Source organism: Zeus faber (genome assembly GCF_960531495.2).
Source record: "Zeus faber genome assembly, chromosome: 1".
In the NCBI taxonomy this organism is placed as follows: Eukaryota; Metazoa; Chordata; class Actinopteri; order Zeiformes; family Zeidae; genus Zeus; species Zeus faber.
In genome coordinates, this window is record NC_137193.1 from 40,663,414 (window position 1) to 40,688,705 (window position 25,292).

General features: G+C 40.4%; 1 protein-coding gene across 1 annotated transcript in view; it reads left to right on the forward strand.

The window, feature by feature from the left end:
- notch2 (notch receptor 2) overlaps positions 1–25,292 on the forward strand; it is a 75,775-nt gene that overhangs the window by 28,203 nt on the left and 22,280 nt on the right. Inside the window, exons 3-12 of the mRNA XM_080018237.1 lie at positions 14,542–14,816; positions 15,797–16,004; positions 16,368–16,501; positions 17,318–17,440; positions 17,983–18,216; positions 19,446–19,601; positions 21,589–21,774; positions 22,655–22,768; positions 23,145–23,258; positions 23,355–23,588. Of these exons, the coding sequence (XP_079874363.1) occupies positions 14,542–14,816; positions 15,797–16,004; positions 16,368–16,501; positions 17,318–17,440; positions 17,983–18,216; positions 19,446–19,601; positions 21,589–21,774; positions 22,655–22,768; positions 23,145–23,258; positions 23,355–23,588 (1,778 nt within the window). The remainder of the gene's footprint in view (positions 1–14,541; positions 14,817–15,796; positions 16,005–16,367; positions 16,502–17,317; positions 17,441–17,982; positions 18,217–19,445; positions 19,602–21,588; positions 21,775–22,654; positions 22,769–23,144; positions 23,259–23,354; positions 23,589–25,292) is intronic.

Sequence of the window (25,292 nt, forward strand, 5' to 3'; positions counted from 1 at the left end):
GGTTATAGAGGACATAAAGCCAGGAAGGTAATAGCACTCGTTTTCAGTATAGTCAAACACATTTTTTTAAACTATATTTGATTAGTAGACTACCGACCTAATATGCCTACATTTATTCACTTGTTAATAAGAAGTACAGTTTTATGCTAGGGTAACACCACCGCCGACAGGGATTCTGTGCTCCTTGTGTTTGCGGGCATTTCGGCTCAAAATCCACTTGCTGTTGTGGGTATGCCAAACATCTCAAACCTCTCCTTTTCCATATTTAATATACATTATTTGGATAGATGGTGCTATGTCTAATTATTTTTGTATTACAATGGTGTAGTTTGTTTACTTGGCAAAATAAATAACCTCTTGAAAAAAAATTCGTAAATAATTGTCCTTGTTGAAGAAACATAAAATGACGTGTTCCTTATTTAATCGATAGATTAAGTGACATTTTTCCATTTTAAATAATAGGAACAATGCAGTTCTCCGAGTGCCCATTTTCCAAGGATCAGCGCCATTGAGAATGTCTTCCCTCCTATCGGCTGTCACTCTGTGCTGCTCATTTGCATAAAGTTAAAATCTGCTCAACTTTCCTTGTCGCCATGAAGCTGTCAGCTTGTTGTCGGTCATTGCGCCGTCCCTGCAGCCAGATGAAGCCGAGCTCCGTTTGAAATGCATTGCAGCCTGCACGCTTTGCAGTGCCCTGTTGCCGGCGGTGTGACCATACCATTAGAGTTATTCTGGGGTAAGGAACGGGGTTAGAGTACATTTTACAACACAGAAACAAGAAGCAGTTCTTTAAGACATTCAAAAGCTAAAAATGAGCCCCTGCTATTTGTTGTGTTAGGCTCCTTAAAGTGCCAATCTTGAAGATTTTGTCTGTAAAGTTCAAATCACAAGTGGCACAGTTAGTGACACGTTTTCCATCAGCCAGCAGTGACTAAAGCTCGGTTTATACTTGGCGCGTGACACAAATTATGTCACCAGGGGGTGGTGGCATGACGCGTGGGGGCCTGCACGACGGTGCGACGCCACAGGCGTTCCCTGGAAATGCATGGGAAGCGATGGGAGATCAGCGTTTTTCTGTTTTATTTCTAATATGTTGGCCAAAATTGATCCGCAGTACAAATCAGATGTGAAATTCAAAGTCTACCTATTACTTTTTGATGCAGAGACAAAATTGTATACGCAAACTGCTCATTTAAGATATGAGATTTTATTGTAAACGAAAAGGGTCGTTGTAAGGTTCAGTTAACAGATAAAAGGTCATGTTTTTTGGATATTTATGTGCTGTTTCTTTGTGCAGAGTGCAGTCTTGCAATGAGGGAGAATAATAACACATTGTGACTCCATTCCATAGTTCAGTAAGTAGTCCTCTGTAATAAAATCCTGAGCAGAACATAACTTCAACCCCCCTCTCCTGTCTGCATGGAACAGGCGGGCCTACCCGCTCCTTTTCGGCACTTTTGTTGGTTTATTAATCACCGTGAACAGGAATCCCTTCTTGGCACAAACAAGCTGTGCAGCCATGTTTTGCTGTTTGCACTCTTCTTCGTTTACTACTTCCTGCTTCTCTCTACTGCCGCCTGTGGTTTCTGAGAATACTACAACGGACAATGTGCTGACTATAAACGCCCTGTGCGCTCTCAAATTGAGAGTTCTGTTGCAATGTGCATTTTATTGTAATCATGTTGCAAAGTGTATTTTTTTATAATTAATGGTGTAAAACAACAACAATGAAATAACTAAATCAAATGACTTAGCAATTAAGTATGCTAGCCTGATAGAGTAAATTGCAGATTGTGTGCTGTGACTCACAGATGAAACCCTGCTGTATGAATGCAAAACCAGGCTCAGGGAGTGGACCTAGCTCTCTCTTTTTCACTCACTCACGCTCTCTCTTTGTGATGGCCGTGGGGGTCGAGAGCATGATGAAGTTATTAAGCGTCGCTTAATAAGGCGATGGGGGTGGAGGTGGAGAGAAGAGTGGTGAGAAGCAAAGGAATGAGGACTTGGAAAGGGAAGGAGTGTGTCGTCGGGAGAGGGGAGGCTGGGATCACACTGACGCGACGCAGGATCGAAGTGGGAGGGAGAGATTACATGACCGAATGACTAGCAACACACACACACACGCACACGCACGCACCCCCCCCCCCCTCCCGTGGCCAGCCGGACAGGCAGAGGTCAGCATGAGGTAGAGTAGGAGGGAAGGAAAATGTGCTGGGGCTGACGGAGAAGTAAAATGAGAGGGAATGATTGAGAGGGAGGAGGGAGGTTGCAGGGGATGGGAGCGCTAATGTGAACCAGCTGTAGAAGAGAGAGAGAGAGACTGACTTCAGGAACTTTCCTTCCGAGAGAGATTTAGTGCCTATATTATAGTTGAGGAGTTAACAGTGAAACTGGGACCAAAACACTAACTATTGGACATTCTTGAACGGTGCTACATTCTCTAGCGGTGCTAACGTATTGTAAATTAAATAATGGGGATGTTTAACCAGTAATCATTTTGATGGGGACCCCCTGGAACCTATTGAAGGACCTCTAGGGGAGAATCACTGGTATAGTGAGTTTATCAAGTCGAGTACTGCTCCCAAAACAGTGGCTTGTCTATTCAAATATTTTTTTTACTTTTCCTCTGGTTTGAGTCCAAATGGAATGATAAAGGATTTGATAACGTGGACAACACCATCATCCACATTTGATATCAGATAGAATTGTACTGTTTTGTATTGCAGCACATTTTGTGACGTCGACAAATTAATTGTTGAATCGTTGTTTGTGTTAAGGATGGATCGGCTAAAGCCTGAGTTGTACAACCCCTTAAACATTACCTTCTGTGCTGTAGACCCAAGACTTCTGTAAGTCTGATGTTTCTCAAAACTGTGTGTGTGTGTGTGTGTGTGTGTGTGTGTGTGTGTGTGTGTGTGTGTGTGTGTGTGTGTGTGTGTGTGTGTGTGTGTGTGTGTGTGTGTGTGTGTGTGTGTGTGTGTGTGTGTGTGTGTGTGTGTGTCAGTAAGACTCCTTTTATTTGCAAGTCAGGAACAGCCTTGTTTGTTCGCCGCAGGCCGCAGCCGTGGGCTGATAGCAAGCCAAATTGTGCCCAGAAACCTGTAGGACAGGGTAGAGTGTGCTGTCATGGCATTTGGTTCTGTACACACTGGTTTGAAAACTTTGATTGAATTGGATGGTTAACTCTGCATCCTCTCAGTCAACACTTTAGAATTTTTCGGATGAAGACTTTGGCTAAGCCTTGTGGGGGGGGCGGTGTCGTTTGTAGAGACGCATAGAAAATATCACTCCGTTCGCCTTTCCCCATATTAAGGCCTGTCTGCGTTAGGGCTCCAGGAACCAAATTCAAATAGAATATATATATACAGTATATACCACTGTATACATTTTATTTATACCGTTTCTATCGCTATCTCACAAATCAGCGGTAGAAATGCTCTAGGGCAATATTTTATGACCCAGTGCTTTAAACGTAGCGCTTTTTGGAGCAATATATTGTGTGTGTGTGTGTGTGTGTGTGTGTGTGTGTGTGTGTGTGTGTGTGTGTGTGTGTGTGTGTGTGTGTGTGTGTGTGTGTGTGTGTGTGTGTGTGTGTGTGTGTGTGTGTGTGTGTGTGTGTGCGTGCGTGCGCGCGCAGAAGGTACCGTAATCGAACTATGTGGCCATGTCGCAGGGAGTCCATAGCAACCTGCAAACAAAGTTATTTGCTTTAAGTGGGTGGAATGTCCTCTTGTAAACAAAACATGCATTAACAACCTTATATGCGTGCTGGTAGTGTGGTCACATAAGCATATAGTTTAAATGGTACTGAATTTGGCCATTCAAATTTTGAATATATTAGAATACTAAAAATAATAATGCATAAAAATTCTAATGGGGTTATAGAGTAATATCTACAGCCCCAATGCGTCTATATAGAGATACAGATCCTGTGGTACCTCTCACTTAACCTCAAAAATAAATGTTTGAAAATTATTCTCCTGTCATTATGAATATGTTAAAACCTTGGACCCTCTTACGAAATCGGCCCTTAGAGAAAAGATATACTGACACTCAAGTTGTTTTGAAAGATGTATTTATACCTTTTTTTTAATGTTTTAATATTAAAAGCTACAATCCAAGCTCCTCTCTCTTGGGTGTATTATACTGCAAGTACCAGAATTCCATTCAAAACTGCAACTACGTGGTTAACCCTCGCTAACCCAGACCCCCTACGTTGCTAATTTTATATTTATTTGAACATGCAAACCCTTCAACAGGCTTAAACAAGCCTGAACGTTGTTGCGAGGGGCACAGGCTGGGATTTCTTTTCCAAATGCATATCATGTTCCTTGGAGTTTTACACAGTGAAAATGTGTGAATATTCCCGGGTGAAATACAAACCTGGTCTGTGTGTGACGGCCCGATAACGTGATGTATGAGGGAGAGGGAGAGGGGGAGAGGGGGGGGGGGGGGGGGGGGGGGAGGGAGAGAGAGACCAAGCTGTGTTTATGTTAACTGCAGGGAGGATGTGTGTGTTGTGCTCATGGAGTGTTGCGGGTGTTGGAGATGGAGCAGTGTGTCTAATCTGAAAGGGCTGAGGTGAAGATCTTCTTTGAAGATCTGGTGTCATCACTCGCATCTATGTTTATATGTTTACCAGCTCTCTGAGAGGAGTAGGGGGTTTTCACTGCTGTGATTTGGGAGAGCAGAGCTGTCTATTTGTGTTGTGTAATAAAACAAACCAACAAAAAACATTTTTCTAACTTTGTGACTCTGCTGATACTTGTATTTGTTAATATTTACTCTGATGTACTTGGTCTGAATCACAATCGTAAGTAAGTGTCATTTATTACCTTTTACCAGAATGAGTAAACATAACTGTATGAGCTTTTTCATTGCAATATAAACAGTGCGGTTTGACCGATATACAGTACCGGGCCGATATTGGTGTTTTATTAGATATCGGATATCAGTCTGTCAATGTCATAAACCTCCGATATGAAAAATAAGGAAGTGGAAGTGGTCCCTCAGTAGGCTATACAGACTTTTTTAGGTATATTGATATATTTTCAAACGAGATATAGCGTGATACAATACTGTTTTATATGGATATAGTTTGATGTTGTGCTCTGCTGAGCCGCTCTTGTGTCTCTCTCATGGAAGAAAAAAAAAAATGTGTGGAAAGGACAGTAATCTGTTCAGAGAGTGATTGGTCTTGCTGCAGTTCTCATGCACTTTTATTTTGCAAATGCAATATTATTTTCTTTTCACATTCTATTTATGAAAATGGAATAAAAATGCATTCTTCATTCAAAGGCAGTAATGTGTCCTGGAATTATTATAATTATTATTACACCTTTTTTGAAGGAAAAAAAAAATTGGCGTAAAGAATTTTGAATTGAACAATATTGAATTTCCATATGAGTTGAACCCTAATTCATAGCTGTTTTATTTTATCCAAAACCTTGCGAAATTATTTATGCTTTGTCTTTACCGGTTATACTGCAAAACAAAATGCACATTTTAATTAGTATGATAAAAAATGTTTACAGGCCAAACTTGATGTCAGCTGTCTATTTTGAAAGAACTTTACATCATTTCATGACAAAAAACAGACTGCTTGTGTAAATTGTGTTGAAAACTAAATACCACTAAATATCGCCATACAGCCCATAATATAATAATAAAAAAAAACATGACACAATATTTAGGTGTTTTTTTTTTTGTTGTTTTTTTTTATTGAAGTTTAAGTACAGTGATGTTTCTAAATATCTCTAAATGAAGACTAATTTGTGTAAAGCTAAATCATTACAAAACACTCACAGATTGATGCAGCAGACAAACCAGAGCACTTTTTGTTTGTTTGAACTCAATGCTAGTTCAGATTTTGGGTGAAGATCAGACTCGTACACACATACAGAGACGTCATTGATCTGTGAGTCTTCACCCTGACTTGATTCAAGACTCAGAGACATTCCCATGTGCTCACATCCTAATATCTTCAAGCTGCTTTGGGGTGGAGTTGCCCTGTAAGAAATACAGCGTCTTACGTGGATGAGAGTCTCCATTTCAGAAGGCTCCAAAAGTTTATCTACTAATGTTTTGATGATTCCTCTCCTCTATCCATTCCCACATGCTTCACATTCATCAGCCAAACAGGAATCAGGTTGTGCAAATAAGGAAAGGGTATGAAAGGATATCTGTTGGTGTTATGTGTGTGTTTGTGTTATAGAGTGTGTGTGTGTGTGTGTGTGTGTGTGTGTGTGTGTGTGTGTGTGTGTGTGTGTGTGTGTGTGTGTGTGTGTGTGTGTGTGTGTGTGTGTGTGTGTGTGTGTGTGTGTGTGTGTGTGTGTGTGTGTGTGTTTTATTCTTGTCTCTGCTGCTGTAGTATCATGTTTCCTGACCCCCCAGGGTGCAAGGTGTGTAGACCTGTATCTGAGAGGCAGAGTCCCCAGACAGTGTGGCTACCTTGTGCCACACACACACACACACACAGCAATTTTAGATGCTATTGATACATATCACATATCACAATAATGATGTTTTAATTAAGTGTATTACCTTAGAGGTATACCGTACCAGAATGAATTAACGTAAATGTAGCACAATACCTTTTTCAATGAAGGCCTATTTCTTTATTGTTGTTTGTCAACAAATACACCTATAAATACATCTGGACCACACATCAATCCATCTGTCCTTTATTCTTTACCCACTTGAAAATGAGTTGCCCACTGTAAGATGAAAAGTTGTAGACTAAACATCTGTAACTGTGAAATGTAATTGTAATATCATCCGAGCAAACATAATAATAGTGATAGTGAATAGTGAATCACAAGAGTGATTTATTAACCACCACTACGTCTGTTTTAGCTGAAGGCCTGACAAGTGAGACCAGTGAGGCTCATCTGAGGAATAGGAAGCAGTGGAGTTATTTCTCAACTCTGTCGTCCAATTGAGTAATATTGAAATTTCCGCCATTCCAGTGAAATGAAAATACAACCAAAAAGAGAGGAAGATGGAAAGAGTGTGAGGTGAAGGGAGAGGATAAGACGGGGGGGAAAAATGCGTAGTTTCTTGTGACTTGGCATGCACACAACACACACAGTCTTATACTCATTCAGGCATCTTTATAAAACAATTGGCATCAAAATGTGGAACACAAATGATTTACATTCTCTAAGACGTAGTCATGAGCCATCCAGGGTGCAGTTCAGTGCAATGTTGATGGGTGCCTAACCTCAGGACTTAAGACAGCGATGTCTCATGACTCCCAGACCATAGATGTTGTTGCTGGAAGCTTGTGAGTATTGGAGTATTTTAAACACACTTTTAGTCTAATGTAAGTGTTGCCTTTGATCGATGCCCCAAAGAAGATAACACCATGTGAGCGTGTTTTCTGCCAGGCAGCAGTCAATAGCTTTCAGATGACTCATATCCTTCTGCTTTTAGACTTCTCCTTTGTAGCCTGTGCCCTCAGTTTAACCTTTTTTACAAGAGAGAAAGACCATAGCTTCATCTCCTGCAGCCACCCAGCTGGTCCTGACCAGTTCCGCACGTACAAAACCTCGGGCTTGAAAAATATACAATATTAACACCTGTTTCTGATTGGTTGACTGTTGTCAAGGTTGTTGGGAAATTGTGATTTCTTTTGCAATATTGTCATGCTAAACTATAGAAACATGTCAAATATAAAATCTGAAAGCTAAGGATTTGGATTTCTTAGGCAATGCCTAAGAAAGTTAACGTGAGTTCAGTTAATGAGGGGCGTATCATATGTTTCCACCGGCCAGTACCGATAACCGATACCGATATTTTTTTTGCTTTTGGCAGAAAATAAATGATTTTCAGAAAACATTGCTTTATCGAATTGTTGAAAGTGAACATGAATGTGTATGAATAAAATTGAATGTATGATAACAAAATACATATTTTCAATAATTAACTCAAATAAAATCAGTTGGAACCGTTTAAATAATTAACTCAAATAACAGTAACACAAATGATGACTGTATGTATATGTATGTGACAAATAACCTCTCGGATCTTGAATCTTGATTATCGTAATAAGCACTGGCACTCTGTTCATTGTCCATTATGGCATAGTATGCGCACGTTCATTTTTAAATGTAAAATTAAAATTGTATTTGTGACCCACCACATGCGAAGCCGGTACATTATGCAGCGCTGTACTGTTTCCTAGACGGCAAAAACATCACCAATCGTCCAAAATCAGATAATAGCAGAGTTATGTTCCTCAAATTGTTTTCTATGTCTCAACGTATTTTCAAAACTGAGTTTGATTTCTAAATATATAATAAATATTAGAACACCAAGGCTCTATGATCCACCAGCATTGCGGAGGGGGAAAAAAACGAAGAAAAAAAACATTTGCAAAACAGCGAAAAACGGCGATCTTACTTTTCAATGCAAACATGCAGATCAAGATAATCCTCCATATTCCGTGTGATGTGAAGTCAGAATGTGAAACCGTTTGATGAATAAGGTTCTAAATGAACCCGGAAAACTTTGGGTTGTGTGGTAAATAAATGTTGCACTGATGCCGCTAACACTTGAGTCAAAGAAAAGGAACTTTTTACTTAAATTAAAAATTAAAGGGTTAACTTGAATTATGCATTTTCCAATATTTTTATAAATAAACAATTCAAACATTATTTTAGAAAAACACATTCAACATTATGTCATTGAAGGACTATCCAAATAAAGCACTACCAAAACTAAAGCACTATCCAAATGTAGCCATTTAAAGCACTAATTGTGTTTCTAAATGGGTATTTTGTTCTGCAAAAGTCTAGAAATGCTTCTAAAACTTTAAAGCCTGATTTCTCAGAACTTCTGTTTCCAAAACCTTAATCTTTAATAAAGACACAGCTTCCAAAGTAGTTGGTTGATTTCCACAAGTATGTGACAAATAATCTCTTGAACTTGAACTTAACCTTGAAGTGATACCTTGTTTTTAAGTTCTGATTCTACACTTTCATAATATTTGAAAAAGCAAAAATGTCAAGTTTCGATGGGTCAGAGTCTTTTAATATATTAATTGGATGGGTCAGTTGGTTAGTTTACAAATCACATCAATTAATACAGTGAATAACAATTACATAAAACACAGCAAAATCTTTCACCCTGTTCTCCCTCCCATCTCTAGCAACTGAGTACAGATATAAAATAATAATTTATTTTTAAATAACAAAATAAATAAAGTAGAAGGTGTTTCTCAGAGCAATGTACAAGATCATAATACTACCCTACTCCCTCATAAATCGTTCCTGCTGCAGGAGGTTACCAACATTAACATTATGCCTTAAGAAGTACATAAAAGGTCTCCAGATATCATCAAAAACATTTTCTTTATGTCTAACAATATCCACAAAATCCACATTCCGATTCTTGTACCATAAACATTTTTCCATTTAAGAGCAATTATACGTCCAGGTTGTAATATACACATGTCTATGAATCTATCCTCTGCTTTGTAAGTGAGGGTTGATAGGATATAAAACCAGAATAAAAAGCTTAGGATCCAGTGGTTATTTTAGTGGTAAAATTTGATCAATCATATTGATAATATCTTGCCAAAAAGATTTCACTTTCACACATTCCCAGTCCATCTTGCCTCATTACGCTTTAGTAATGAGGCAAGATGCTGCCTGAAAGTGGACGAGTCAAATAATCAGTCGAAAGCCCATCAGTCGACTTATAGTCTTTTTTTTTTTGTTGTTTGTTTAGTTTTTTTTTATCAGTCAGTGTGCATTACAAAAACAGGACAAAACAAATAGGAGCTCAAATAGGAATCACAAATATATATTTTGTGGATACGGACACGAACACAGCTCTGCGTGCGCCGATCGTCAGGCCTCGTTCCTCCAAATAAAACCACTCAAAACAATCGTACTTTTTTTTTGGAGTAATGGGGACAGAGCACGGGGGAATGGCGCACGAGTAGGGAATAGGTACTGGTAAAATTCTTACGGTACAACTATTCTTACCGATACTGCTTATCGATTCGGTACTTTAACGGTACTCTTATCGGTTCTTTTTTTTTTATTTGAAGAGAAAAATGTAAACAAATTAGGAGCAGAATTAAGACTGCTTTATTTTCGGTGCATTACTCATGGAGTAATGGAGCAGAGGGAGCCGGCCGGCCCCCCTCGCGCATACCTCCGTATCTCTGGTGATGGAGCGGGAGAGAGAGGAGAGATGTTTCTTATGATAATAGCAAAAATGCTTCTTAGAAGAATATCTTAATCTCATTGCAATTTAGAAACGGGTTATAGAGCCTAAAAAAAACAGAAGAGAAACAACCATGTGACCACGAACAGCCAATCGTTTGACCAGTGTTGGGGTCCAGGTGCGCCAGGGCTTCCTCTGCTCTCTCCCTGGCCGTGGTGCACTCCAGCCAGGGAGCAGGGATAAGTCCCCCGGAGCTGACACGCCGGCTCTTCCTCAAACACCAACTTGAACTCAAACTCACCCTCTTCCCAACCCGAGCCCGCTGCGACCCCCATCCCCGCAAAGGGAGAGCGATTAAAGAAAGAATCCGTGATTTTCAGTGAAGTCCAGTCTGACGCTGTCGGAGAGAGTCCCTCAGTCCCCTCCAAACGTCCTCACATATGATTACAGAGCACAGATTCTGGAACTCTTTGGACTGTTGTCAGACTAAAATGATGATTATATTATATATTTAATGTATATAATATATATTGATGTTATTTACTTTATTTATCTCTCTTTTGTGTACATATTTATTATTTTGTTTTATATATTCAGTGTTTACCGTGAAGCCTTGAGAATACACTTAAAACTGGAAATTAAGCATTATAATTATTATTAAATATATATTTTGATAAAATCAACATAGATCAATATTAAAAAAAACCATATTGGATTAACATTTTTGGTCATATCGTCCAACCCTATTAAAAGGTCGCTGTTGAAAGAGTACTGCCTCACGGTGTCTCTGTGGAAGGAAATCTCTTTTTGTTGGAAGTTTCCAACAACAAGGTTGCATTCAAACTGACTCAACACTTTGTTTGAAAACCCTCAGAGACATTTCATCAACTTTATAAACTTTTGGGACAAAAATAAAACACAGACACAATTCAGACCTGTTGCTTTGGAGCTGCAAGTGAACTCCATGTGTGAGTGCACAAACAAGGAATATGTTTTTCGACTGACTAGGGGGTGAGTAATGAGTGTCCAAATTTTAATATTGGGGTTAAAACTATGGATGTAAACAATTTGTCAACTATTGATTAATTGCTAATAGGAATTTATTAGATTAAGATTTGGTCTTGTCAATAACAACTGAACAATCTTGGGTCTTGTTATTGTATCAACAGGCGTCTTTGTGGGGAGCAGGGTGTTTATAGAAAAACAGAAAATAGAAAAAATATAATGTTGTAGTAGGCCTATCCCTGCAGTCTATTCTACTTTCTGCCACTTTCCGCAACTCCCAACTTTACTTCTGCTTGTGGCTTCTGTGGAAGATTTTTTCAAGGCCTCCTCCGGAGCTATAGGCTTATTGGCTAAGGGCTGAGGGCGGAGAGAAATAATTCAAAGTACTACTTCTTAAAGCTTTAAGTAAATTTAATAACAGCCGGGTACTTTATCCAAGTGGACACAACATAGTGCACAGGAGAAGTAAAAAAGAGTTTCTGGCATCAGCGCATTATTGCGCATTGGGAGCCTAGTCCGTCTGGTCCAATCCAACAGAAGAGCTACTGTAGCACCAATTGCTGAAAAAGTTAATGGCTGGCGTCAGAACTGGACCATAGAGCAATGGAAGAGGGTGGTCTCGTCTGACGAATTACGTTTTCTTTTGCATCATGTTGATGGCTGGGTTGAGCAGGACAGTGCGTCCTGCCACACTGCTAAAATTGTTCAGGAATGGTTTGAGGAACATGACAAAGAGTTCAAGGTGTTGACTTGGCCTCCAAATTCCCCAGATCTCATTCCGATCAAGCATCTGTGGGATGTGCTGGAACAACAAGCCCTATCCATGAGGACCCCACCTCAACTTACAGGACTTGAAGGATCTGCTGCTTATGTCTTGGTGCCAGGTACCACAGGACACCTTCGGAGGTCTGGTGGAGTCCATGCCTCGATGGGTCAAAGCTGTTTTGGCGGCACGAGGGCGAGTTACACAATATAAGCAGGTGTTTTTAATGTTGTGGCTGATCGGTGTATATATCGACTGAGTATAAAGGCGGGCTTAAAGAAAGCGGGCACGTTCACGGTGCACAATCTTATCCTGCAGGTGCAAGATAGCTACAGCAGAGAATACATGCGTGGCAAGCAGTTTTCTACTTCTGTGACTGTCTCTTTGTTATAGAGGAACAGAGTAGCACTGTCTGAAGTAGATAAGACCCATGCACCTGGTTCCTTAGCAATTAAAAATGTTTATGTGGAGACAAGGGAGTATGGGCAACTCCAAGGCCAGCGTGACTCTCCCAGCCGTGCGAGCAAGTGCCCATATAGCAGGCGAGCACTTTATATGGAAACAAATGAAGAAAATTACAATTAATTGGTCATATAAGTGAGAGTAAATTAGGAGGTTATTTGAAGATATCGTCTTCAGTCCTAAATGTGTGCGTGGTATAACCATTGATAGGATATAACCTATATTGGCACTGTAAAATTTAAACTAATACTGATAGTTCTTCGAAACCCAAATATTGACCAATATTATCGGCCTACCGAAATATTGTTCAGGCCCTAATTGTGATGCAACAACTTTGTAGTTCACAACTAATTCAACTTCTTTTGAGGTAGTTTCAAGGCTGTTTATAGTTCTGCGTTGAATAGCCGCAGTAGGTATGCCGTGCCGGTACTTGTATTTGAGACCCACCAGACATGTTTGTTTTTTCACATAATATGAAAGTGTATAATCAGAGTTTCATAACAAGGTATCATAGCAAGCAAATATTTTGAAAGCTATGACTTATTTAAGATTAAGGTTTTGGAAACAGAAGTTCTGATAAATTAGGCTTTAAAGTTTTAGAAGCATTTCCAGACTTTTGCAGAACAAAATACCAATTTAGAAACACAATTTGCACGTTTTTTCTTTAAATTACGTTTGAATCATTAATTTATAAAAATACTGGAAAATGCATAATTCAAGTTAATTCTTTAATTTTAAGTAACATTTTTTCACTCTAAGTTCATGCTAACTATACTAGCATAGCATGACCCCTCTCTTATTCTGTAACTTGTAAACATTCCTATGACCTGCATTTATTGTTTTATAACAATGATAGTTTTAAGAAAGTGTCCCAATTCAGATCGTGCATGAAAACCTATCACCAGGGGACACTAATTCCCAGAATGCAATTGGCGAGGTCCTCCCAGCCATTTGCATTCTGCGAATTTCCTGGCAGCGGCGGGCCACCCTCTTCTCATAATCCATAACTACACGGAGACCGAGTTTTCACAGAGAAGTGACATTTCTTGCTTCTGGTGTTTATTTGTTGTTGTTTTTTTTAAACATTGCTTACGGAAGTGACATCAGCTCTTCTTGTTCGCGTCCTTTGAGGCGGCATCAGCGCAACAGTTTTTATCACACAAAGTAGATGCGGTGTAGTCATTCAGGAGTCGAGACACTTTATAACCTTATTTTATCAAAATCGTTTCACATTCTGACTTCCCATCAGAAAATATCGAAGGATGATCTTGATCTGCATGTTTGCTCCAAAGGAACCATGAGATCGCTGTTTGTTCACAACTTGTTGGTGAGCACACAGCCAAAAGAACAGCGCTGCGAAATGCGCCCGGTTGGGATGTAGTCGGTCACATTTATGGTTCTGTGTCGGTGTTTACGCACATAGACCGCCAACACGTTCGATGGCAGTGTCAAGTCTATTGTAGCACGGATGTAATGAAAAGTGTCATTTGTTGGTCTTTATAATTTGAAGATGATGTGTCGTGTAAATGGACATATTTTCAAACCTCCTCAGCTAGCCTGTCTTCGATCTGCTCCATTTTATTTATTTGCATGTTGGATACATAAAGTTGGTATCAGTGAGTTCTGGCATTCTTGAAAATACTGCTGGCAGCCTGTAGGACATTCACCAACATCAGGCTACACACCTCTTTCCCTGTATTCAGTCTTTGCGCCAGACTTCCTGTTTCGAAATCTGTATTCTTGCATCTTTGCAGTGATTTAAGTAATAATAGGGCCACATAATATTTTGTATTCAGAGGTAAACCGTCTAGCTTTCACATAACCGTCATGTTTTCACAATTTCATTCAGTCTTTTTTTATTGTTTTCTGTTTTTCTATCAAATAAATGTTGAAATGGGAAAATAATATTTTGAGAAAGAAAAAATGATAAACTGATCTAACAGATGTAATCAAATTCTAACAAATCGTGAGATCCTGTCCAATATTCAGCCGTACCAGCTGTATAGAAAATAGCTTAGATACTTAAAAACCCCATCCTAATAATTTTAAGTGTATTTGTACTTTGAAGCGGCAAAGAAAATGTACTTAAACAAATAACAATTACAAATTTTCCTCTGTTTTTGGTGTGTGTTCAGGTGCGCCCCAGGCTTCCTGGGTGAGTACTGCCACCACAAGGACCCCTGCCACCCAGGTTACTGCCTGAACGGAGGGAACTGCTCGGTCAGCGTGTCCACTGGGGTCCTGGTGCCGGGCAGCCCTGCCTGCTCCTGTCCATTGGGCTTCACCGGGCAGCACTGCCAGACACCACAGAACTCCACCTGCTACCCCAACAACCCCTGCGCCAACCGGGGCGTCTGCACCCTCCTGTCCCTGGACAAGTACAAGTGCCAGTGTACCCGAGGGTGGACAGGTGAGATAACCTTTCGTTAACAAGAGTTAACACTTTAGAATTCCACGAGGGGAATTCAGATATTACAGCAGCAGAAGTTGACAGAACAGTGAAAGTAAAAAATAATAAAATGAAGTAAAATATACATACAAATCCACAAACATAATTTAACAGAGTGTAGTACTGTGCTAATAGTGAGCCCAATATGGGCAGGTAGAGGTTATGCTAAAGTAAAGTACAAATGGTATACAGCAACAGTGCGGTAGCAGTATAGCAGTGTAAAATAATGGCATTACGATAATACCAACAGAAATGCTAATAAAATCAATAATAATAGTATAAGTAGTAATGGTAGTAGCATTAAGAGAATGTTCAATGTTGTGGAGAGGAGGGGAGCTGAGGAATGGAGAAATGTGTTGATCAGACCCTGGAATTAACCGTTAACCCTGGATTAACAGTTGCAAAGAGAGTTGTATGCTGTAGCTGTGGTGTGTTTGTTTGCCTGCGTCGTTATCACTGACCTATCAATAGAGTTGTCGCAGCCTGTGCGTAGGAAACAGTTTTGGTTGTGACTCGCCGTTCTTTTTTTTCAGTAACATTTCACTGCCATACAATTGCATTCTCTGGTAGTTTACAGCTGCAAAAATTGTACGTCACAAACTTCTTTCAGCGGGTCGGATTTTATGGTGTTTAAAGCCAATCACCATTCCCTTAGTTCCAAAGCAGCATTTTTAGACATCAGAATCAGTTGCTGATACCGTCTCAACAAGCAATATCATTTGCTTCACTAATCCTCTATAAACAGGTACCCTCATTTGGCCCACTGACACCTTTTCAAGGCACATGAAACCAGTTCTTCATTCATTCAGATGTTTTAGGCCATAATTACTTTGAATTTTCTTTTAGATTTGTCATTGATTGTGGCTTTGTCATCTTCTGCTGCCGTCTGTTAACACAATCCCTGAATTACTGTGTTGTATTATGTTATGTTCTGCGTTCAGGGCCCCGGTGCGAGCGAGAGGACAGCTGTCTGTCGGGTCCTTGTATAAACGGCGGAACCTGCAGCGCTCTGGCCCGTGGTCGCTTCTCCTGCTCCTGCCCTCACGGCTACACCGGACCAAGCTGCCTCAACGACACAGACGAGTGCGCCGCGAACCCCTCCATCTGCCAGAACAAAGGACTTTGTATAAACAACCCCGGATCCTACAAGTAAGAATTAAAATGCAAAGCCATAACTGTAAATACAGCAGAACTTGTAGATAGAGGGGGGTTTGATGAGATCTGAGGCTGTGTTAACGATGATCCTTTTATGTAAAATAGTTATAGAATATATTGAGAGATGTTCTTTTTCCAACAAGTGTCAGCTCCCTACAGTCCTCTCCAGGGCCTTGGTCACGGCAGGAATTAGCTATGTAAAATTCCTTCACTTGATGTATCTCAAATGAAGGCCAGATTGATGTATAATACTCCTTAGCCCTTAGTGGAGCAAATATTTCCCTATACACAGTAAGTTACTGTATATTTTTCAGTGTAAATGATGAAATGGAGATGAATTCCACTACGTTGCCACAGGTGTAGCTGTGCCCTCGGGTTCACAGGCCGTCATTGTGAGACTCCGTACATCCCCTGCTTGCCCTCTCCGTGTCTGAACGGAGGCACCTGCCGTCAGACGTCCGAGACCAGCTACTGGTGCCACTGCCTGCCAGGTGAGAGGTCACAACAGACCATAATACTCTAAAATAATGTACTGTGATACTTTAGTACTAATAGATAAATAAAGCACTGTGACAAACAAAATGACGTGAAAAGGTCAAATGACGGCACATTTCAGGAACAGACTGTTGGGAAAGTGTGGAAAAAAAAAAACAACAACAAAAAAAAAAAAAACAGCACTACTACAACTACTACTCTAGTACAAATACTGCCAATACTACTGCTACCACTATCACTCTCATTACTGCTACCACTGTTACTGCTAGTACTAGTACTGCTACTGTGATTACTACTACTATTATACTGCTACTACTACTTAATCTCCTACTACTACTACTAATACATGTTATTTGTATAACACTTTTCTAAAACAGTCTACAAAAAATGTCACAATTAACATTGCTAAAGTCAATCAAGAATATTAAAAACAACATAAAATATCAAAATAAAAATGATGATAGATAGATAGATAGACTGAGAAAAGAAAGAAAAGTATTTAAATTTGACTCCAAATCTACATGAGCGTGTCTCTGTGTTTGCGGTGCAAACAGTAGGATCCTGTTGAGTGTTATATTAGACTTGATTGTAACACTGTCTTCTCAGTTTATTGTACCCAAAGCACGCCGACGCTGTAGACACAGCACAGACACTGTGAACAAGCACTGTTTATGGTGGTAGTACTCATTTAATTTTTAATATGCATTCGATAGCTCATTAGGCAGATAGATGGATGGATGGATAGATAGACATAATCTTCTGTGTAGAATATATGTAAATACAACCGTACCTCTTTTCTTGCTGTACTCCAGGTTTCAATGGCACCAACTGTGAGAATAACATTGACGACTGCCCCGGTCATCAGTGCGCTAATGGAGGAACCTGCATGGACGGAGTCAACACATACAACTGTCAGTGTCCTCCGGAGTGGACTGGTAAGGAAGCAGCCCCTGTAGGTGCCCCATGGGTCTCAAGCTCAAAGTAACTGGGGTCACTGGCCGGGTTGTGTTCTTCAAGGGGGGTCGTGTTGAATATCATGGGAAAAACGTCCCATGCTTATTTATATATATTTTTTACATTGTATGAGTAAATTGGCTCATGATACGTCTGTGAAAAAGAGCCAAGGCAATCTTTAAAAAAAACCTTGTTATATCTGTTTCATATTCTGAAAACATTCAGTAAAATTACTTGGATTCATTGAATATATTTGTTTATGCATTTGCGAGCACATTTTACAATATATTGTCTGATGGGGGTCACAATGATCCAGTTGTGTGTAGGCTTGGGGGATACGGATTCCACCTGTGTATTTGGGGATTTGTGCATCTTGGGATCAAGCTTGCTCTGATCTAACTCTTGACCAAGCTAGGAGGAAAGCACTAGTTGCCGTGGCAATGAATCGGGCATCTTTTCTAGCTCGCTCTCTCAAACTGTTTTATCCAAGAAGATAACCAGCCCCCCCCCCCCCACCTCCCAGGCCAGCACTGCACGGAGGACGTGGACGAGTGCCGCCTCCAGCCCAATACCTGCCAGAATGGTGGCACGTGCAGCAACCTGATCGGGAGCTATGTGTGTGTGTGTGTGAACGGCTGGAGCGGACCGGACTGCTCCGAGAACATTGATGACTGTGCCACGGCCGCGTGCAACCAAGGCTCCACCTGCATTGACCGCGTGGCCTCCTTCGTCTGCTTCTGCCCCTACGGGAAGACAGGTGACTCCATCTTTCTCCTGATTTACACTTTAACTCTGACTGGCTCAACCTGCTAATCAGTAGGTTTTTTTATTGTTAATAATAATAATACATTTTATTTATAGATCACCTTTCAAGCATGAAACTTCGGTCAAAGCGCTTCACATTGTAAAAAGGGGGGGTTAAAGGAAAAGTGAGAAGGAAGGTTGTTGTCACAATAAGAGTTTTAATTGGAGGTAATATATCACAGAAAACAGTTTATAAGTCTCTAATCTGTAAGTACATAAATGACTATTATGGGACTGTAGTATGCAAAACAAGGCTAACGAGAACGTATTTATTCCCTGGAGTAAAACGTTGTAGTTTGAATGCTAATGTTGTTTTGCCTCCCACTTTTGAGAGGGAAAACTGAAATTCCTTTTTAACCTCCTTAAATGTTTTGGGGTTTTTTTGTTTTCTTTGGTTCTTTTTTGATTCCATTATCACAGGCAGCTGCTTACAGTATACTGATGTTAAAAGCTCATCTGAAAGCAAATATCTCTAACAGATCTCCTCTGTGACTTCATTTCCGTTTGTTGTGGATTGGCTGTTAGCCAGGTCATTAGTATTGGCCATCGAGTGTGTTTGCACAGAGAACTAAGACAACACTGGAGGCCTGAATGTTTCCATCGAATTTAAGACACACTCACTAAAGAGGGAAGGCGTGATGTTCAAATTCAGTATTCATGTACAGTATAATCCAAAACAAAAGGCTTATTAACTTTGTACTATATGGCAAAAGTGATAATGGTATGGTAAGACTAAAACTGTGGTTTTGAAATGTAACCAGATCATATATTTTCAGCCTTTTTGTTACAAACTTTGCATTCAAACCTCTCATCACCAGTCCCTTAGTCTCATCCCAATAACATTGAGTTATCACCCAGCTCTGGTTAAAGTTGTCTAAACTGTTCCATAAATTTAGCCCAAACACCCACCCGAATCAACGCATTATGTTATAACGCTGCATTTTGTAATAACTTCCCGCACGTTGTAATATAATATTATATAATACGGCGATTACAACAAAGTACGATTTTATCAAGTACTAAAGTGTGACACTTGATAGAAATGAAGAAAGGAATTTTGGTGTCTTATTACTGTACATAATGCGTTAAATTATTACATGTTCGTCATAAATAGTTTTGGCAAGGTATTACAAAATGTGGTTTTGTAATTTTCTTTCACTCATCGTGCTGTTCTTCCTCCAGGTCTGCTGTGCCACATCGATGACGCCTGCATCAGCAACCCCTGCAGGGAGGGCTCCCAGTGCGACACCAACCCCATCAACGGAATGTTCAACTGCAACTGTCCAGCCGGATACGTGGGCAGCACCTGCAACATCGACCGGGACGAGTGCAGCATCGGTGAGAAGCTGCTCCACCGAGCACAACCTGTCACAACAACTGTACTTAACCCTAAATGCGTATGATGCGTCAAACATTACCTGGATGATTTGTTTTCTTGTTTCAAACTAAAATATTTGAATCAATGAAAATTCCAGGAATTATTTTTGTTATGGTGTTTTTGATTATGTGAGTCATCGTTTCTCAATTGTTTGAATTAAATACCAACTTGATTAGAAGTGTGTATAAACTTATAAATAAATCAAAGTAAAACAAATAGTAAGCCGGATCATTTTTGACCTGACATATGAATTCAAGGGCAGGGTCAAGTCATTTATCAATTCTCAGGTTGAAGTTAAATGTTATTTTGCTAACAATTTATTGTTGTTCATTATCAGTTTTTAGCAATATTATCAAACTAAATTGCAGAAACATGTGAAATTAATTTCTGTATATGGACATTTTTGTAATGCACATGAGATGGTGAAAAATCAAAAGTTGCCAGCAATTCTCATTATGTAGAAAATGTCAATATGTGACCCATGGCATACTTTAGTCATTTGGCGACTTTTTATTTTTTTTGCATCATTTGAAAGTGGAGAATCAGAGCTTCCAAATAAGCTGTCACTTGTGCAAATCAAGCAAATATTTTTAAAGCTATGACTTGTTAATGACAAGGGTGTGGCAAACTGTGATTCTGAAAAAATCCCTTTCAAAATTTTACACAAACTTGCTTCATTCAGCCAGCTCCCAGAATGCAAATGGAGTTGGCGGACAAACAAAGCCTCATGGCTAATTAACATACTGCTGAATGGGCCTATCACAAACAGCGTTGAACAGCATCAACAACACACAACAATTTCATTTCACAGTAAGAATATACATGTTTTATAAAAGTGGAATTATTTTGGATGAAGTTTGAAAGTACGGACAACACAACAAAATGTAGAGTCTATCAATAATATGAGTCTCGGAAAATCTTAAATCTGAAATCTGAAAATCTGTCACCAACCTCAACGGACTTCATCACGTCATCAACTTCTTCCGTTGTAACAACAACGGGCGTATTGTTGGTCTCCTTCGGTGGTTCTTGAAAATATTCTGTTTCATCGTTACACTCAGGTTGAAATCCGCTGTTTGAAATGTTTTACAAGTCAGGATAATATCAGATCCAGCAGCGCTGTCGTTCACCTCATTGCTGTCGGAGAACTGACTATCATCGCGGAAAATGAAGTCTAGTACGCGCTGCTAACACTGACTTGGATCTATCGCACTGGTCAGACTAAGGTCTGAGATATGATTTAGAGCTTCCGCCGCCCGCTTTGCGCAGTGAGACCGAAACACCCCCGTGCTGCGCTCTAACTGTCTGTATAAGGAAGTCACGTAGGTGCGTGACGCGAAGGTTTCTTCTTCTACTGAGTTTCACAACAATGGCTCAGTGTGTGGGGAAAGTAGTGCGATTTTAAGGTTGAATTCTATCAAAAACGGTTTCACATTGTGACTTCACATCACATGGAATATGTAGGAATTATCTTCACCTGGATGCTCAGATTAAAGGAAACAATAGATCGGCGTTGTTCAGCGCTGTTTAGCATCTCAGTAATTGAACTATGTTTCCGCATGTAATCTAACGGGAATATTTAACTCCACGGTTTAACATTTTTCTACCATTTATAAATCAAACTCCGTTTTGAAAATACTTTGAGAGATAAAAAAAACACACAAAGGAACACGAATCTGGAAAAATCTAATTTTCCTTCAAGAAAGGTTTTTTTCAACTTATTTGGCTGCTCCAGGCCGTTTTAGAAAGGTGTGAGATGGTGGGTTTTGCTGCGGTGGGTCACATATCAATATAGAATCGTATCGTGAGCCATCTCATCAAAACAGTTTGGAACGATATTGAATTGAATCATGCCCCTTTGTATTGAAATACAATTGAATCGTGAGATCCATTCGCGGTGTTCCTTTGTTTTCCTGATGTTTTTCCCTTCACTCCGTCCGTCTCCAGGTCCAAACCCGTGCGAGCACGGGGGTCAGTGCGTGAACACGGATGGGTCCTTCACCTGTAACTGTGTGAAGGGCTACGCCGGGCCGCGCTGCGAGCAGGATGTCAACGAATGCGCCTCCAGCCCCTGCCAGAACGACGGCACCTGCCTGGACCGCATCGGCGACTACACCTGCATCTGCATGCCTGGTGCGCGCACACACACGCACATATATACGCTCACACACACAGCTTGTTATGGTTGAGATGGTAAATCATAAAACATACCAAAATCACATTACCCCACATGTGATTTCTTTCTTCTATTGTGTGAATGCCATTGTTTTTCAAAGTCAAACAGTGTGCGTCAACAAGTGCCTTAAGTTATGCTAGTTATATTACTGCCTTTTATAATCTTTTATATTTATTCATAATAATCCTAGGGAATTATGCACAAAACTGATATAAATCACAGTACAGTGGTACCTCGACTTACGACTGTAATTTGTTCTATAAGAACGGTCGTATGTTAAAACAGTCGTATGTCTAAGCAATTTTTCCCATATAAATCATGAAATCATGAAGGGTGAAAATAAACAAAATACCCAGCACAAACATAGTAAATATGAAAAAAATATAGATAAGCCACGAACTACGTGCACACACGCTGACTGACTGCTGACTAGCTGCCAACGCGCCAACTGCAAATTTCCACGGTCGTATCTTGGAGCAGTCGGTTGCAAGTCGATACAAATATTCGCGACTATTGCTACTTGTATCTTGGATTAGTCGTAAGTAGATGCAGTCCTAAGTCGAAGTACCACTGTATCTGCTTATATATAAAATATGTAATTATTCCACCTGAGGTTCATCTATGAAATTATATTGTAAAGTATGATATAAGAAGACATCCAAAAAAGACATCCAATATTGCAAAAATGTTGTTGATCATATACTTTTTTTTTAATGATTTTCTTGTCTTGTCTAATTTCATGGGAATTAGAAAGGCCACCGGAAGTCTGTAAGTGACATGTGCTGACCCGTTGTTCTGCCCTGGTAATAAAGCGCCTTTTTCTCCTGATGTGTGCAGGATTCGAAGGGACTCACTGTGAGATGGAGGTGAACGAGTGCCACAGCTCTCCCTGTCTCAACCAGGGAAAGTGTCGAGATCAAGTCAGCCGCTTCGTCTGCGAGTGCCCGTTAGGTTGGTACACATGGGTTCATCTTGATATGTCTTCTTGTCCGTAGATATAAAATCCAAGCCAGGTTATGCGCCAAGATAGTTGTTGAGTTAAAATCGTTCACTTCTCTGTGAGTATTCTCGAGAATTCTCACAGAGACTTTACTTGAGGCACTTTACTGTCCTTGTGGGGAAATGTGTCTTTGAGCATTAGTTCATGGATACTGAATGAAAGGATACCAGTACAAGTGTTAGTATCCATGTTTTCCATAATGGAAATATATAATAGACAGCTGTTGGGACTATACTGTATATCCCCTTGAAACTTTATATGTGTACCTGTGTAGTACTTGAGTATGTTTCTGTGCACAGATGTGGGTATGGACATCTTGTTTTGCAGGATTTAGTGGCGAGATGTGTCAGATAGACATCGATGAATGTTCCAGCACGCCCTGTCTGAACGGAGCCAAGTGCATCGACCGACCCAACGGATACGAGTGTGAATGTGCCGAAGGTACCAAATATCAAATATTACTGTTCTGTGAATCTAAATATATGTTAAATAAATTCAGACTGTTGCTTAATTCTTAAGATCCATCTTTTTTCCCAGGCTTCACCGGCACTCTGTGCGAGGAGAACATTAATGACTGTGACCGCGAGCCGTGCCACTACGGCGTGTGCAAGGACGGCATCGCCACCTTCTTCTGCGAGTGCCAGCCGGGCTACACTGGCTCCATCTGCAACATCCAGATCCAGGAGTGCCACAGCAACCCCTGCCAGAACCGGGCCCACTGCGTCGACCTGGTCAACGCCTACCAGTGCAACTGCATGCAGGGGACCACCGGTGAGTGTCACCGCACAATGCCAAGAAATCAGTTCATATTCTGATCCATATCGCAGTTTTCACATATTTGGACAGTGATAATTATATCAAATGACAAATGACAGCAATAATTTATATATATATATACATATACATATATATATATATACACAGGTACATAGAATAGAATATCATGAAAAAGTTCAATATTTTTTGTCACTCATTTTAGAAAGTGAAACCCATGTATTATATAGATTCATTACACACAGAGTGAAATATTTCACGCCTTTATTTCTTGAAATTTTGATGATTGTGGCTATAGATAATGAAAACCCAAACTTGATGATTGAGCGCTTCTATTGATAATGCGTAAAACAAAGTACCTAAAAAAGTAACTAATGTTTTACTGAAGTTTTACTGGTAGGTGGGTACAATTTCAGTAATGTAAAAGTGCACTACATGTTCTCAGTACGCTCAATACTTCAGCGTCCATGGAACCTCATTCACGATGCCTGTTCAGTTGCAGCGTGATTAATTCCTCCGGTTCCTTGAATAGAAACAGCCGCCGTCCGCATAGCTGTCAGCTTAATGCGTAAAGTGTGTGTGTGTGTGTGTGTGTGTGTGTGTGTGTGTGTGTGTGTGTGTGTGTGTGTGTGTGTGTGTGTGTGTGTGTGTGTGTGTGTGTGTGTGTGTGTGTGTGTGTGTGTGTGTGTGTGTGTGTGTGTGAGCTTGCCTAGTGCTGCCTAGTACTGTGGATTAGCCGCTCAGTGCTCCAGTACCACCCAGAAAGAAGGTACTGAGCACTGGACGCACTGAACCCTCCCCCTCCAGTCTCCTTCGGTCAGTACTCACTTCCTGATGGTTTTCACTCTCATTTATAACGCTCTCTCTTTCTCTTTTCCCCTCTCTCTCAATTGAATTCAATCTCAATTCAAGGGCTTTATTGGAATGGGAAACATCCATTCTCATTGCTAAAGCAAACAGCAAATAAAATGTGTAATTTCAACAGAAATTAAAGCAGAAAGCAAAATACACTGATCAGCCACAACATTAAAACCACTGACAGGTGAAGTGAATAACATTGCTCATCTCATTCCAGTGGCACCTGTCAAGGGGTGGGACTAGGCAGCAAGAGAACAGTCAGTTCTTGAAGTTGATGTGTTGGAAGCAGGAAAAACTCAAACTTAAGGATCTGAACAACTTTGAGGAGGGCCAACTTGTCATTGCTAGACGACTGGGTCAGAGCATCTCCAAAATGACAGGTCTTGTGGGGTATGCAGTGGTTAATGCCTACTAAAAGTGGTTCAGGGAAGGACGACCTGTGAACCGACAACAGGGTAAAGTCTAGCACCTCTTGTTTGGTCCGGCAGAAGAGCTACTGTAACACAAATTGCTTAAAAAGTTAATGCTGGCTATGATAGAAAGGTGTCAGAACACAGTGCATCACAGCTTGCATGTATGAGGCTGCGTAACCTTAGACCGGTCAGAGTGCCCATGCTGACCCCTGTCCACCACCGATAGGGCCGACAATGGGCACGTGAGCGTCAAACCTGGACAATGGAGCAATGGAAGAAGGTGGCCTGGTCTGATGAATCATGTTTTTTTTCTACATCATGTCGATGGCCAGGGTTAGGGTCCGATCCAATCAAGCATCTGTGGGATGTGCTGGAACAACAAGCCCGATCCATGGAGGCAGCACCTCCACTTACAGGACTTAAAGGATCT